Source organism: Cucurbita maxima, unplaced genomic scaffold (genome assembly GCF_002738345.1).
Source record: "Cucurbita maxima cultivar Rimu unplaced genomic scaffold, Cmax_1.0 Cma_Scf00010, whole genome shotgun sequence".
NCBI classification, from domain to species: domain Eukaryota; kingdom Viridiplantae; phylum Streptophyta; class Magnoliopsida; order Cucurbitales; family Cucurbitaceae; genus Cucurbita; species Cucurbita maxima.
Genome location: NW_019272026.1, coordinates 1,416,585 through 1,431,539, shown reverse-complemented (window position 1 = coordinate 1,431,539; position 14,955 = coordinate 1,416,585). Strand labels below are relative to the sequence as shown.

The 14,955-nt window shown below is 37.1% G+C and overlaps 3 protein-coding genes across 5 annotated transcripts; 2 read left to right on the top strand and 1 right to left on the bottom strand.

Moving 5' to 3' along the window:
• Positions 1–1,980: 1,980 nt before the first annotated feature.
• On the top strand, positions 1,981–6,833 carry LOC111485457 (protein EMSY-LIKE 3-like). Of its 3 annotated transcripts, none has more exons than XM_023132347.1 (10): positions 1,981–2,458; positions 3,607–3,812; positions 3,904–4,013; positions 4,133–4,368; positions 4,416–4,657; positions 4,733–4,801; positions 5,608–5,853; positions 5,980–6,048; positions 6,129–6,192; positions 6,469–6,833. In XM_023132347.1, the coding sequence occupies exons 1-10, from the start codon at positions 2,431–2,433 to the stop codon at positions 6,516–6,518; spliced, it is 1,320 nt and encodes a 439-aa protein (XP_022988115.1). In that variant the 5' UTR covers positions 1,981–2,430; the 3' UTR covers positions 6,519–6,833. The 3 variants fall into 3 exon arrangements, with proteins under 3 accessions (XP_022988115.1, XP_022988116.1, XP_022988117.1); XM_023132348.1 differs by having other exon boundaries at positions 1,982–2,458; positions 4,133–4,369; positions 4,417–4,657; positions 6,472–6,833; XM_023132349.1 differs by having other exon boundaries at positions 1,983–2,458; positions 4,133–4,349; positions 4,472–4,657.
• LOC111485512 lies at positions 6,819–8,922 on the bottom strand. Its single transcript, XM_023132436.1, has 2 exons — positions 8,345–8,922; positions 6,819–7,299 (listed from the first exon to the last, which is right to left on the bottom strand). Exons 1-2 carry the CDS (start codon positions 8,691–8,693, stop codon positions 6,977–6,979), a joined length of 672 nt encoding a protein of 223 aa, XP_022988204.1. The 5' UTR covers positions 8,694–8,922; the 3' UTR covers positions 6,819–6,976.
• Positions 8,923–11,851: 2,929 nt separating this feature from the next.
• Positions 11,852–14,955, top strand: LOC111485470 (non-structural maintenance of chromosomes element 4 homolog A-like). Its single transcript, XM_023132370.1, has 7 exons — positions 11,852–12,338; positions 12,439–12,516; positions 12,981–13,233; positions 13,320–13,413; positions 13,861–14,077; positions 14,169–14,260; positions 14,353–14,955. The coding sequence occupies exons 1-7, from the start codon at positions 12,107–12,109 to the stop codon at positions 14,614–14,616; spliced, it is 1,230 nt and encodes a 409-aa protein (XP_022988138.1). The 5' UTR covers positions 11,852–12,106; the 3' UTR covers positions 14,617–14,955.

Below are 14,955 nucleotides of genomic sequence, written 5' to 3'. Positions count from 1 at the left end.
TTCTGGTTGTATATCTTGTTCATACACATCTTCTCTTTGTTTCTCGAACTGATAGTAAGTTACAGACAGAGTTCGAAAATGTCAAATCTTTGATGATTCCATCATACATGATTGAGTTGCGAAAACTTCTGGATGGATATCCCACACTTGAAATGCATTCTTTCGGGTTAAAGAATCTCTTTCTGCTCGGTAAAAAGTGGGAGATTCTCTAAAATAAGGTTTGTTCGTATGAATGAAAAATTAAGAAAATATTGAATATAGGACCAATTACATGTCGATATATGTCTTAAATTATAATTGAAGACAAAAAAATAATAAACCTAGATAACGTTTCTTGGTCGTGAATATCTGAATAGGACGAATCGCCCTGTGGTTTGCTTCAGAACAAAACAATTAGAATAAGCTCGTTGAACTAGAATGTGTACTATCCACATAAGGGATTTTTCAATGGAGAAGATCCGTCGGCCTAAGACGAAGAGAAGAGTCTATCTATTTTATTTAGTTATTCATTAAACCAATGATTTGTTATTGTAACAGATAGCATCAGACATTTCATATGGGAAAAGCCATATTTTTCTCACCAATGTCTTTGTCATTTGATCCAATAGCGTTCCGTTAGATAGAAACATATTTGATAAATACTGATAACTCTCGGATGGAGTATTAGAATGGAAAAATCCATTAGATAATGAACTATTGGTTCTAAGTCATCTCTCGTGATGAATCAACAATCCAAAGTGCTTTTCTTGCATAGAGGGTATTCATTATGGTCATCTAATTAGGTAAGTTTAGCTTTGTCAAACTGAGTCATCATATCTGGGCTCGAGTTCAAATAAACTAAATATGATCCATCGAAATTACTCTTCGGCACCAAGACTGTTTGGAGACATGGGTCTTGTGTCTTAGTTTTGATGTAAGTATAGATATAGATACAGACATATTTATATTAAAAAAAACGGACTAGGTAGAGACATGGACAGATAATATAATCTCCCTCATCTATTCTATTTAGTTAATGGAAATAAGTCACCCCCGCTCTGTTCTTAATTCTCCGTCTAAATGGAGAGTCCTTGCTTCATTCAAGCTAGGTCATCGTGGAGGCCCGACCCAACAAGTTAAATAGACATATATACTAAAAGTCCACAATTTTCATCGAAACCTAGTGCCCATTGTGCAGCAATCGGTTCAATATAAGCCAAATATATAGATTTTGGCACTGAAGAACTTTTACTCTATGTTTGACAATGTCGAACTTTCTAAGATAACAACCGTTCACGAAAATATTACCAACGAAACTAGAAACGAGAATCCATCTACTCTAATTAGAAAATATATTGACATGGTGTTTTTCATGCATTTTAATCGTAAAATATCACTGCACGAACGAGTTTCGATCCTTTGTTGAATCTATTTGTGAATTTCATAGTATATTTGCTATCTATGACTTTCTCTTAACGAAACAAGTGTGATTCGATGACACGTAAACTCAACGACACACATTGATATGAATATGGCTCAAAGTCCACACGCTACCAAAATATATATATATATGCAAAAAAAATGTTTCTTCCTTAATTTTAATGTATAAAAAATATAAAAAATATTAAATTAATGCAAATATGAAGGAAAATAATAGTTAATTAATGTATATTAATCAATTAAATTATAGTAAAAAAGATTAAAATTTCAATAATTAAATACAATCAATTCTTAAAATTTAAATGGGTTTCAAGTTTAATTTATTTATTTTGGTTCAATTTTAAAAAGTAAATCGTTTTAATTTATGCTATTAATTAATTAATGTTATATTTATCAATTTGAACATTGATTAAAGATATTTATTATTTTTTTTTAGCATTTTTTAAGATAACAATAAAGATATTAATAATTAAGCGATGATATTGACGTAATATTAATTTTTAAATAGTTAGACGGACTTGAATGAAGTTATTAACGGGAAAACAAAATGGACGGATTGGAGACAATAATCGATTTCAAGTCCGCCTTCCCTCCCAACCCTGAACGGCTTCTCTCGTCTCGTTCATCTTTCACACCTTCTTCAAGCCTCTTCTCGAGAAAACGCTAGGAAAAAATCCAACTCTGAATTCCCAATCCCTAGTTGTGTCAAATTCGTATTTTATTGCTTGAAATTCTTTTGCCGTCGACTGAACTATTCCGAGCGGATCGAGTCTTGATTCTCACTCGATCCGTGTTGGGTCTGCAAATTTAGCTTCTTGGACTTCCATGGGTGGCGTTTGAGCTTGGAGTTGGGGCCATATTCTGCAAGGTTCAGTGTTGGGTTTGCTTGTTTTTGTTCCTGTTGAATCCTGAGAAATTTTACCGCGTTTTGAGAGTTGGGTTTGTCGGGAAGTTGCTTTCTGTTCGTGGGTTCGTGTGGTTTATCTTTGATTTGGGTGGGAGGAACTTCCCATGGAGTATGAACCGTCGGATAGCAGCGGTGAGTAAATTGAAAAGATTGGTTTTGAACTTTTGAAGGGTTTTCTAGGGTTCAATAGCAGTTTGCCTTCTGAATTATGCTTTACTCTTGATAAGGGCTAGTTTTTTTCCCGCTGTTTTAAGTATTTCATCCACTTCCAGTACTTGTAGCTGATAAGTTCATTTAGAAACGAATTTTATAATGGAAGTGAGTGGCTGTATGTTGATTTTTTTCCCCCATTTGTTATGCTTTTTGTTGCTTGCTTTACCTCCGTTGGCTGTTCCTAGACACTTTTAAGTTTAGGCCCATTTGGTTATTGTTTTTTGAGTTTGGAGAATTAAGCTCATAGATACTACTTTTGAGTTCCTTTATTTTCTCATCTACTTCCTAACAAAAGTTATCCAAATTCATGCCAAGTTTTGAAACATAAAAACAAGAACATTTTACATACTTATTTTTATGGTTAGAATTTGGATTCAAACATAAAAACAAGAACAGTTTACATATTTTTATGCTTAGAATTTGGCATAGAATCCAGGTTTTCTTTAAGAGGGAAGAATTGTGAAGAAATAAGTACAATAAGTACAATTTTCAAAGATAGAAAAGTAAAAACGATATGGTTATCAATGGGAGCCTTAGTCATTCAGGGTTAAAATTATTTTTTTCTGTCCATTAGGCCTTTCTTACTTGTAAATTACAGTAGCTTTTTTTCCCAGCAATCCGGTAGACTCGATTTTGCCTTCTTGCCATGCTGCTATGTTCTAGTGAAATTTTTTTTACCAAATGGAGTCTTGTGCTAACTTGTTTAAATGAATGAAATAAGTCTTTCTTGTGATCCATTCTGTTGTGTCAGTATAAATATTTCCCTTTGGCTATATGACCTTTCTCCTTTCTCTCGTTTAATTTAGCTCATTTTTTCTAGTTATGTCTTTGTCTTCACCAGCTAAGAACTACTCTAGTTTTATAATGGGTAATGAATTGACATTTATATTCTGTTTAAATTTGGTGTTCGTGCATAATTAGCGACTGCCTGTAAGACAGTACGGAAGGAGCCTTATGAACTTGCTTGGAGGATTTTGTTTGTTTAATATATGCTTCCTAGAATGGCAGCATTCATCTGGAGATTTCTTCTTCCAGATTTAAGACTTTATGGTGTAAAACAACTACAGGAACAGACGACGACCTTCCTCCTCCTCATCAAAATAGATTTCAAAGGGGTGGAGTTCCTGCTGGGAATGGAAGATCTGCACCAATAAATTCTTCTACATTACCTAGGATGCTTGGTGATATGGAAATGCAGATCCACCAAATCGAGCAGGAAGCATATAGTTCAGTCCTGCGTGCTTTTAAAGCTCAATCCGATGCAATTACATGGGTATCTTTTTCTCTAATTGTTTTGTTCTTTGCATTCATCAAATTAATTTTTATGCTCAGCTTTCTGATTCCTTACAATCTTAACTTGTCAGGAGAAAGAAAGTTTAATAACAGAATTAAGAAAGGAATTGAGAGTATCAGATGAGGAACACAGAAAACTTTTATCGAGGGTAAATGCAGACGATGTCATCAAAAGAATAAGGTTTGATTATTCATGATCGTTTATTTTGCATATGGTATAGCTTGTCCTGTACTGCTACTTAAAACAGCTGGTATGGACCATGCTATTTTGTAATTTATTGTTATGATTAATGCTCTTAGGGAATGGAGAACAACAAATGGGCTCCAACCTGGAAAGCTCAATTCTGATCAACCCATGGCCGATCTCGTACCAAGCCCCACTGCCTCTGCATCACGGAAGAAACAGAAAACATCCCAAGGTGCACCTACATCTGCAATACCCACTGGTACGCAACCATCTTCATCAGCCTTAAGACGTGGTCCACCCCCTGGAGCTAGGACTACAAAGACAAAATCAGTAAGTTTTATATTTTGTACTTGTACCTGTTGAAGAATTTAGAGTAATTTTTCTCTGTTTAATTTTATTGTCTTCTATTATCTGGTCAATGCATTGCATTAATTGCAGCACTTGTTTTGAAGTCCATGCATACAGGTCTTAACGGAAGTGGCCAAGTGAATAATCGAGGTTCTTTAGGAGCCTTTGCTTCAAATGAAAATGCTGAAGCAGCGACCCACGAACCCTTAATTGGACGGAAAGTTTGGACTAGATGGCCTGAAGACAACAGTTTCTATGAGGCTGTTATAACTGATTATAACCATGCCGAGGTTTATTCTATTACTGAATTGGTTTTACTCTAAACGTTGGTTCTCCTTGATCTCACATATCCTTATTTGGGTCAGGGCCGTCATGCTTTGGTGTACGATATTAATACAGCGCACGAGACATGGGAATGGGTCAACCTTAAAGAGGTATTCCGCCCTACCCTCAAAATGAATAAATAAACAAGGGGCTTGCTAGATTTCCCTTTGTTCGTGTATTCTTCTCAGGAATGTTACTTTTATTGAAAGAATTGCTCTTCACATATTCAAGATGACAAATGAGAAGCATTTTGGATTTTGTTTAGTTTATTTTTGAGATCAACTTTATATTTCCTCAGCTTGGACCTAGGTTAGAGTTAAACATTATAGATGTCGTGATCAGTAGGATGTTTATAGCCATATTGCAATATTCTATGTGATAGACAATCTGAGCTTGTACTTCGATTGCTTCATTATAGAATGGGTTCTGTTTGGTTTGTTCTTGTAACAGTTGTTTACTGGTGAAGGTGAAGTAATGACAACATTATACATTCTTGTAATGTATTCTGGTGCATAATTTTAAGCTCTTAGATCAAACTTGCACCTGGAGGATAATTTATGCAGCAGTAATGATGTCACGTCTCTGTAGGACTCGTGATTTAGAGTGGAATCTTTTAGAGTTAACTGTCCTCCAACCTTATAAGCTCGAGATCTTGCTGGTTTATTGCTTGTGATTTATATGCAGCTGTTCAAGAATTTGAACAGCTTATGCTCAAATTGAACCACTAACAGTCATTGCTGTTGATTATAAACCAAATCATCTGAAAATGTGGCTTCATTATTCACTTAGAGATCAGGACTACTAATTGAAAGATGAAATGGCGGGCCATATACTCAGTTTTCATATTTCTATTGGAAATCCTGATCTGAATTCGAATATTGTCACTTATGAATTGTTTATACATCTTTTCTGTTAGATTTCTCCTGAAGATATTAGATGGGAACGAGAGGATTCGGTATTATCTCGCAGTGGGGCACGCCCTGGGCACGGGAGGGGCAGTAAGAAGTCCATGACACGAGGCGGTGCAGTTGCTGCTGGTGGAAAGGGTAGAGGAACCATGAAGGGTCAATCGAGGAAAGACTTGCCCGTAGCTCATAATGGATCTCGGAAGCAGGCTATGGGTGATATTGAAATACTTCACACAGACATGCTGATTAAGGAGGTGTGCCGGATCTAATATGATCTCATATCATCTGTGAAGTTGTTTCTTATCTAACCAAAAAAAAAAAGTTATTGTGAACATTCATTTTGGCTAACTTTGTTTTCCTTGTTGGAGTTGTTCAAGCAGGTGGAAAAAGTATTTGGTGCTAATAATCCGGATCCCATGGAGATTGAAAAGGCTAAGAAAGTGCTGAAAGTATGAACTGTCCGGTCTCGACCTTAACGTTGCTATGTGTGTTTATTTGTGCAACTAAATCTGAATCTATACAAATGCAGGACCATGAGCAATCCCTTGTCGACACGATTGCAAGGCTCGAAGATGCATCTGATGGTGAAAGTGGTAATAACTAATTAAACATATGCTTACTGGTGTGCAGTTGATAAATTACATGATATTGCATTAGTTCTGTATTTGTTGTCAATGTATTTGGTTGAACATTAGCAAGTTGAAGGAGTAAAAAAACTCATCTGATTATTGAACTTGCAACTTGAATGGCACCATTTCATCACATGTTTTTCTTTTTCTAAGTTAAAATGACGAAGGTTAAATTGGGTTACTTGTTATGAGAAGGCGACGTATCTTCCTCGTTTTGTCATTTATTTTTTGGGATTCAAGCAGATGGGAGAGAACCATATTCTCAAGGACAATCAATGGTTCGTGTATGACGATCAAGTGGCCGAAGCTCCAAAATGGCAAAGAATCAAAATGCCTAAACCTGCAGCAGGCCTGCCAATGATCGACGACAACAGTGATGAAACGATTTTGTTGAACGGAAAACTCAACAGCATGCTCGCTCCGTTGTGGCGTTTTCGAACTTTTATGACCAACCGTGCAGTTACTAATGCCTTGCCTTGCCTTGCCTTTTGTTTATTGATTGTACTAAGAGTTCTTGTCTTATTTTGATCCCTAGCTTTAACTTCAGTAGAAATATTCTCTGTAAAACTTATTCTATAGTCAATAGAATCTCTTGTAGATTAGTAGCTCCCTGCCTCTCATATATGCTGTTGTATCAATACATATTCAACACTATGACAGAATTTGTTGAGCCAAACTCTAAGAATTTCCTTCACAACGCACAAGGAGTTAATACACAAATATTCTGAATAAAGTTGATGGAATTATCCTACAAAGAAGCAAGAAAATGAAGGATAAGATCCACCATTTGAGAGTCATATGCAAGGCCTTCCATTTCAAAATGGCTCACGCCTCGTACTAGATGTGATTCAACACGTCCTGCTGCAGATTTTAACTTATTCTGCAATTGCTTCACGCTCGTAAAACCGTCCCGTGTGCCCATCACGAAAAGTTTCGGTTTTGGAGACCGTAGAATAGCATTGTGGTGTCTTCCAAAAAGAATTGAGGCAGCTAGGCCAAAGGGGTAGCCAAGGCTAACATAGCCTACCACTTGTTCTATCAAATCCACAGATGAGCCTGCAATAGGGGCCCCTGCAAAGGACACAAATTAATAGGAAATAATGTTCTTGGGCTAAGTTTTGTTAGATGCATCATCCCCCTCCTTCAATCCCACCTAGGTCTTGCTTTGAAGCTATATTTCTTCCCATTGTCTACGATGTGCCTATGTGATATATGATAGTAGCAGGTTTGACATTGTAAAATGAGAAAGCAAAAGGGTGTAGACCCTCTTCCAAGATGTGGCATTATTTTATCTCGAACGGGTTTCGTCCTGGACAGTTCATGTGCGAGGAAACCAGACCATATAGATAACTGAAGCAACATCGTCACTGAACTAAAAGGACACTTGCTAGCCTAGTTTTGGTGAGTTCACGACAATTAGCAAGCCTTAAGATTATGTCTTAAAAGGAAAGCTTCCTATTTGATCAATTCTTTGGATCTCAAAAAGGAAATGTAACGACACAAGCCTACTGCTAGCAGATAGTGTCCTCTTCGGGCTTTCTCTCAAGGTTTTTAAAAGGGAGAGGTTTCCATACCCTGATAAAGAATGTTTCGTTCTCCTCTCCAACCGATATGGGATCTCACAAGAAAGTGAAAGCTTCTCTTGTTTGATTGATTCTTTGGATCTCAGATACAATACTACATCTTAAAATTTGTATTTTCAAGCCTTATTCCATTTAATCACCTGGGAAATCTCTCTTACATCTTCCACATTCAAAATCTTCAATGTCATTCCACCAGTCTATATGTATATATATACACGCATATATGTATATATATATACACACATATAAAGCTTATAAAACAGAAACAGTCACAGCCATTTCAGGCACTTACTTTTCTCTGAGCAAGAAGATCATGAATAAATTCTTGTTTTCCATGAATCGATATCATACAACAACCAACCAGAGAGTTCCATTCCACAAAAGAAATCAAATGTGACAGACAGCAATTTAGAACATGATCTTGAAAAGAATTTGAATCAATATGTAAGAACAATCATATCCCAAAGCAATCACCAAACCAGACAACCAATCCGAGACCAAAATTTCACAGAAGAAACTCAAAAACAACATACCTGCAGATGAACCCACCAACAAAATTCGATGAACAGACAAATTCTCACAAACCCATTTGCAAACAGCAACAACATCCTTAATTTCTGCAAATCCAGTGAGAGAAGCCCTTCCAGACGATTTCCCAGCACCCCTCATATCAAAAGTCACAGCCCTATAACCGCTCTCCGCTAACCCACAGGCAATTCCTCTCAAAAGCCCTTGACAACCACCCATAATGGAGTAAGGATGGACCAAAACAACCACCAGATTTTGCCTTACCTCCTCATCTTTTGGCTTGAAAACCCGCGTCTGGAGCTTCACCCCATCACTGGTTTCAACTTTAAAAGACTCGAGGGTAGAGCTCGACATCGCCGACACCGGAAAAATCACACGGAGATGAACAGGAACTAAAGGGATATGAAGTGGATAAAAGGATTTTAAATGATTTTGGTTGGGAAGCAGATTGATACAACAATCTGACGGAGAATGGTTGGGAAGACGGTAAGAGGACGATTAATTTGATGGCGAAATCGATTTTCTTCAAGCGGAAATGATAGATTTGAGAGCAAATTTGTGGAGAACAAAATCATAGAAGTTATAAAATGAACATTTTCTCTTTAATTTATTATATTATAGTGCTAATTTAATATTTCAACTTTTTGAATATTGCATATTTTTTTTTTTAAAATTCCTATGTTCCTATTTAATTATAGTTACAGTCGATGTTCATAGCAGTATTGATTGGGTGCCCCTCTAAGATCCCCGGTAAACTCGAGCTTAGAGGGTATTTTGCGCGGTTCGGGGCACTTGAGTCAGTCGTCGACGCAGTATTTCCTCTTCTACTTCTGTTTTTGGGTTTTTGCTCATTTCCTCGTTCCAGTCGAAAGATTCTAGTGGAACATCTTTCAGGGCTTCGGTCGTCAGTTCCCTTGTCATTAGGTCACTAACTTCCTTGACCTTTTGGCACTGGGCAGGTGTCAGCCCCCATACATGCTCTTACAACTTTGTAAAGACCTGTGTTTTTGGTAAATAGTCGCCCGAGTTTGGTCACTGTGACCCCCTTTATGAGGAGTCATCCCTTCTCCCGAAATTATGGAGCTATTTTACCAAGTTCCTTAGAGAGAGTTGTCTGGCCCCTAGGTATTCTCTACCTATCTACCTGTGTTGGTTTCAGGTATAGGTACCTTTTATTGAAGGTCGTTTGAGCTTCTCCTGAGAGTATGACATGGGTTACTTCAGTGTCGTAGCGCCTGGTACTCGAACATTGGATCGATTTATTTTCTCTACCCCTTCTTACCCTGAAAAAACAGGTGCACCTTGCGTCCTTGAATCGATAACCATATTTCGGCTAACCTAGCTGCTAACTATGTTAACTATGGATATGATCCCGAAAATAGACCAATTTTATATCACCCTTCAATTCGAATTAGCAAAACCAATGTCTTCTTGCATGATATGGATTCCAAACATTCATGACTTGGACGTGAATGCGTCGAATTACTTATCCTTTGGTCTATTAGTGAACTATCTCTCGAGGGATTGTGAAAGACGTTCCATTAGAAATTGGATATGAACTTTAGACCTCTTAGTCGAGGGTATATATTCTATATCACTCGAGTTATTGTAACGATCTATTTTTCATCTTAAATATAAGACCGATACTATATGCATGTTATAACATTTCAAATCATATTAAAGCAAAAATATTTTTAAAACTTTAGAATCTATAAGAAACATTTAAAACGTTTTATTTTGAAAATCAATGAACTTGAATAAACATAACAAAATCATGCAAAAACTAACATCGAAAATAATTTATTTCACGATCTTTGCAGTACAAGCAGCCAACTGTGCATAGGTCCCTTGCTTTTATCGGAAGAATTATTAATGAAAGGATAAGTTTTAAAAATACTCAATAAGCGACATCATTGATAGATCGGAAAATACAGTCACATATAACATGTATGATGATTGTTTGGACCAAATTTCATGATTGATATTTGACCCTACTTGCATTCTCGAGCAGGGTTGGATGTATAACACTTCTCTACATATGGTCTATATACATGCACTTGGGTCCTAGGCAGACTCGTTAACATACTCCTTAATTTTGACTATGGGTAAGCGCACACTCACACTGCTAAAAAATCAACGAAAAAAATAATGTCGTGAATGTATATGTCCATACATTACATAACTCGAGAAGTAATCTATAGTTGCATGAGCATACAACATGTAAGATGTCTCGCATGTAAACTCATGGTTTAGTGATATGATACACAGTAATATTTTAATACATTTCATGACTTCATCATTTCACGAGACGTGCATTTGTAACCATGGTCTTTCATAGAGCAGGTACAAATTCATATTTGTGGTGTCTCGAAAAAACATATACATAATCATGTTCATGGTGTCTTATATATCATATGCATGACCGTATAATATAATGGTTGATCATACATGACTGTACATGTATCACATAATACATATATATATATATATAATATTTCAATGAATAATACGGGAATAAAAGCCACATGATATGTGTTATTTATGCATCAAACAATTCTAATCAATCTAGCTCGTAAACATTTAAGCAATAAGTCAGTCTGCATACTGTATAAGCTCAACTTGATGCTGTCGAGATTTTCTTAACTGAACATTCTTAAATTTAGTTTTAACGGGATGCAATTCCATTTACAACATTTTATTCATTCGACCAAACGACCTTAAAGTTCATGGAGCCAATACAACTTAATTGTTCTAAAGGCAGCTCTCAACAGTGAAATGCACTACTAAATCGACTAAAGAACGGATTTAAATTGACACATATAACTTAATTGGACTGAATTTGGTCTAGAATACGCCAAAATGTCTCGAACCAACCAAAAACCTGAGTTAAAAAATGGCTAGAACAGATAAAATTTAAGCCTCAACTAAAATTTAACCGGATGCAATTCCAACTGTTTGTAAATCATTTAACTGCACGTAGAATTCAGCTAGCTTGGATTCAGGCGTATGACACTCGTTCATGGCAGCAATTCTGACCCTAATATAACATCAACCTCGCTATTTATCTTCCTAGGTGGATATAAATACTTTGTCTAACTTCCTTGTCTCACGTTGTGGTGTTTTTGAGTTGACAGTAAGATTTTTGTTGGGGTTAACTCGTTTGAGCTTCTCTCTTCCGATACGGTAATGGCAGAGTGTAGACTCATTAAGTATCTGAATGCTCATAGAAGGCAGCACTATGCACCTTCCAAGCAAAACTCGGAGCTAATTCAAAAGTTGGCTATTCTAGCTTTGTCTCGGAGTTCCAGACCCGGTAGAGTATGAAATGATAGAAATAGAATAACCGTTAGATAGGACTATTGGATATTCCGTGTTCGGACGCTTAAGAACTTGCCGGCTCTTCAGAAGAGAGTGGGAGAGATAGAAGAGCGAGTGGAACGTGGTCTTATCAGATTTGGGTAAATCATAAGAAACACTAGCAATAAAATAGTATAAATAAATTTTGTCGCATAAGCTGTGAAGAAGAAATCGGAAATGGAAACCTCCGACACCGACGGCGCGAAATTTCAGTACTCGGAGACGGCCGCTCTTTTCCTCTTCTGTTTTTCTTTTCTCTCTCTCTCCAAATTCAAATTTTTTTAGCAGAAAATCTCGATTTCTACTCTCAATTTCATCTGCGACGTTCTGATTCCTCACCAATTTTCGATTATTCTCCCTGAGTTTGATCCCTAATTTTGGATAACGGCTTGCATTGCGCGATCCTAACGATGAGGCCTGTCAAACGCGAACCCGCCTCCAGCAGCCGCAATAATCGGAGTAGAGGCGGCTCCGTTGCTGTCGATGCTGCGAGTTTAAGGGACGTTAAGCGGGAGAGGGTAGCTTGGGAGCGAGAGAAGTCCGGCGTGGACAATACGACTGTAGAAGAAGAGGGTCAGCAAGAGTTGTCGAAGCGGCGGGTTCTTCGCTCTCGGTACCTTGCTGTTATTCATGAGATTAGCGGTAGGATGAGTCTCTGCATTTTGAATTAGAGCTGGATTTTGAGTTGTGGGTTTGATTTGACTGTGTGTAATCGGTTTTTATTGGTTTCCTTACTTCGAAGAACGAAGAGAGGACTTGTCGAAGGATTTGGATAAGTTTAATGTTATCATCAATGAGGTGGAAAAGTTGCACGAGCAAGGTATCTCTGTACTCTTCCTTTCTCGTTTTTTCATTCCAGAACTGTTGTCTCTTTTACTCTCATTTAGTTCATAACGTTTGATGGTTTATAATTTCATTTATTTTGGTTATTAACTAGCATTTAGTTCATAACCATTTGGTAGTGTGAGAGTGTGAGAGATACACTTGTAAATATTTCGGTTATAGTGATTCTCTAGGGGAATTTCTTCTCTCCGAACCATGTAAATCTTTGTGTCTCTTTGTTTATATGTGGGTGTGTGAGTGCGATTAATCTTACTTCCGCCTCTACCACAATAGTTGAGTATTACACCATTTTGGTTGTGGCATTACGGCACAACTCTTAGAATTTTCACCAACAAGATTAAAACGACGAAATTGTGCATCTTTGGCTTCCCCCCTGCATTCATACATTCCTGTTGATCTTGTCAGCTGTGTGACATGGTTGTGTTTCCATTTGGGTTTCAGTTCATAAGCCAAGGGAACAAGTTGCAGATGCAGAGGCGTTGCAAGATATTGCAAGCTCCCTCGTGACCTCTATTATGTCTCAGTCGAATGAAGGTGTTACTCCATCAGATTTTGTCAGTTGTCTTCTCAGAGAGTTTGCTGACATTAACGGTAATATAACATGTGAAGAAAACAACCTGGTTTCTGTTAGTTGGAAAGATATTGGACTCGGTGTTTCCTCTATTTTCATGAATTGCCATGGATGCCGCACCATGTGAGATTCATGGATTCCTTTTGAATTGTCTTCAATTAATGTTTTAATTCAATTATATAACTTTTTTTGTTGTGTTCTTTTTCAAGGCTAGGACCTATGAGCAATCAGTTGAAGCAGCGAAAAACTACTAATATTTCCAGGAAACGTTCCCGACCCACTGAAAGTTATAGACCTGCAGAGGTTAGAACGTAAAGATTTTGATATTTAAGTATTTTGGATCGAGGATTGAGTGAGTCATCTGCCACTCTGTTATGAGCTTTGTTAATTTGTTGCTTAGGCTTGTAAAAGGAGTTGCATTAAAAATTCCTAGTATGGTAAATTTTTGAAGCACCCCATTAATGTGGAGACTAACACAAGCGCGTTTCGCTAGATGGAACTTGCTAATGCCTTACTGCACATACATTTATTTCTTTTCTTGCCCGACGTGTGTCATTGAACTTGCTAATGCCTCAGCTGTACCTTAATGAAGTTTGATTGGAGTCACCCCTCAACGCTGGACTGCATTACATTCTTCGCTTATTATCTATAACATTTTATTTTTGCTTAAGTGGTTTGTGAAATTGATTGCTCTTTATGTTTGTTTCTTATGAATTTGACATTGTATTATTCTGTGATTCATACACGCAGGTTGAAGATAATGGATCTGAAGAAAAAACAGATACAGATAAGAACATGGGTATCATGTTTGGAATTTTGAGGAGGAATAAAACCGTTAAACTCGAGCATTTGATATTGAATAGAAAGTCTTTTGCTCAGACAGTAGAGAATTTATTTGCTCTATCCTTTCTAGTTAAGGATGGTCGGGCTGCGATAACTATTGATAAAAATGGTTCTCATTTTGTGTGTGAGTATCTACAAACTAAACGTTTTATGCTTTTGTTTGAAAACATCGCGTTCTTTGTATTATACTTACATTTCCCTGCCAACGTTTTCAGCACCGAAGAATGCCCCTGCCCATAGTGCCATTATGTCACATGAAGTTAATTACAGTCATTTTATATTCAGATTCGATTTCATGGATTGGAAGGTACATAAAATATTCTGCCCTCTTGATTTGAGTGTATTCAATATTGGATAGAGGATCATTATAGATATAAAAGACGTGATATTTATTTGCAGCCGATGGTGGATATGGTACCAGTTGGAGATGAGCTGATGCCACACAGGAACATTCTGAACTCAGCGCAGGTGCCTCAAGCAGAAGCATCAACGGACGATTCTGAAGCAGCAGCATTGCCTACTACACCAATCCGAAAGCTGTCGCGAAATCGAGGTTTAGTTATGCAATCTGTTGTTGAAGATTCTCCTGATAATGGCGCTCATTCAGGAGCAACTGCAATCTTGAGGTGTAAGAGAAAGCTTAGTCAAGGTATGGTTAACTAGAGCTCCGAAAACTACCATTTTTGTTCTGTTGGTTGTATATTTAACGGTTGCCTCGTAAATAGATAATTAGGTTCGAAGAGAAAATGATTGGCGAACTTAAAATCTTCTAACATAGTTTCGATTGAGCTGTAATGATGTTTGTGGAGTAGTACCATGCCTTTTGGGTAGTTTAGATCAAGCTCCTATCATTTTGTAAAGGTCATTTTTTGTTCCCCTTGATACTAACCACGTAAAAATAGAATGGCTAATTACAAGGAATGATAGTCCAAAGTAGGGCCATTTTGTTTTGTAGTTTGTAAGAACCAAAGTATATTGCTTCTAATTATAAGCATGTTTGCG

Bases quoted from the DNA above. Each gene is read 5' to 3' on its own strand.
- LOC111485512 (XM_023132436.1), bottom strand. From the start codon at position 8,693: ATGTCGAGCTCTACCCTCGAGTCTTTTAAAGTTGAAACCAGTGATGGG. The intron at 7,300-8,344 runs GTATGTTGTTTT...TGTCCTTTGCAG, and splicing joins GTTGGTGGGTTCATCTGCAG to GGGCCCCTATTGCAGGCTCA.
- LOC111485457 (XM_023132347.1), top strand. From the start codon at position 2,431: ATGGAGTATGAACCGTCGGATAGCAGCG. The intron at 4,369-4,415 runs CTTGTACCTGTT...CTGTTTAATTTT, and splicing joins AGTAAGTTTTATATTTTGTA to ATTGTCTTCTATTATCTGGT. The intron at 4,658-4,732 runs GTTTATTCTATT...TATTTGGGTCAG, and splicing joins CTGATTATAACCATGCCGAG to GGCCGTCATGCTTTGGTGTA.
- LOC111485470 (XM_023132370.1), top strand. From the start codon at position 12,107: ATGAGGCCTGTCAAACGCGAACCCGCCTCCAGCAGCCGCAATAATCGG. The intron at 12,339-12,438 runs GTAGGATGAGTC...CTTACTTCGAAG, and splicing joins TGTTATTCATGAGATTAGCG to AACGAAGAGAGGACTTGTCG. The intron at 13,414-13,860 runs GTTAGAACGTAA...TCATACACGCAG, and splicing joins AAAGTTATAGACCTGCAGAG to GTTGAAGATAATGGATCTGA.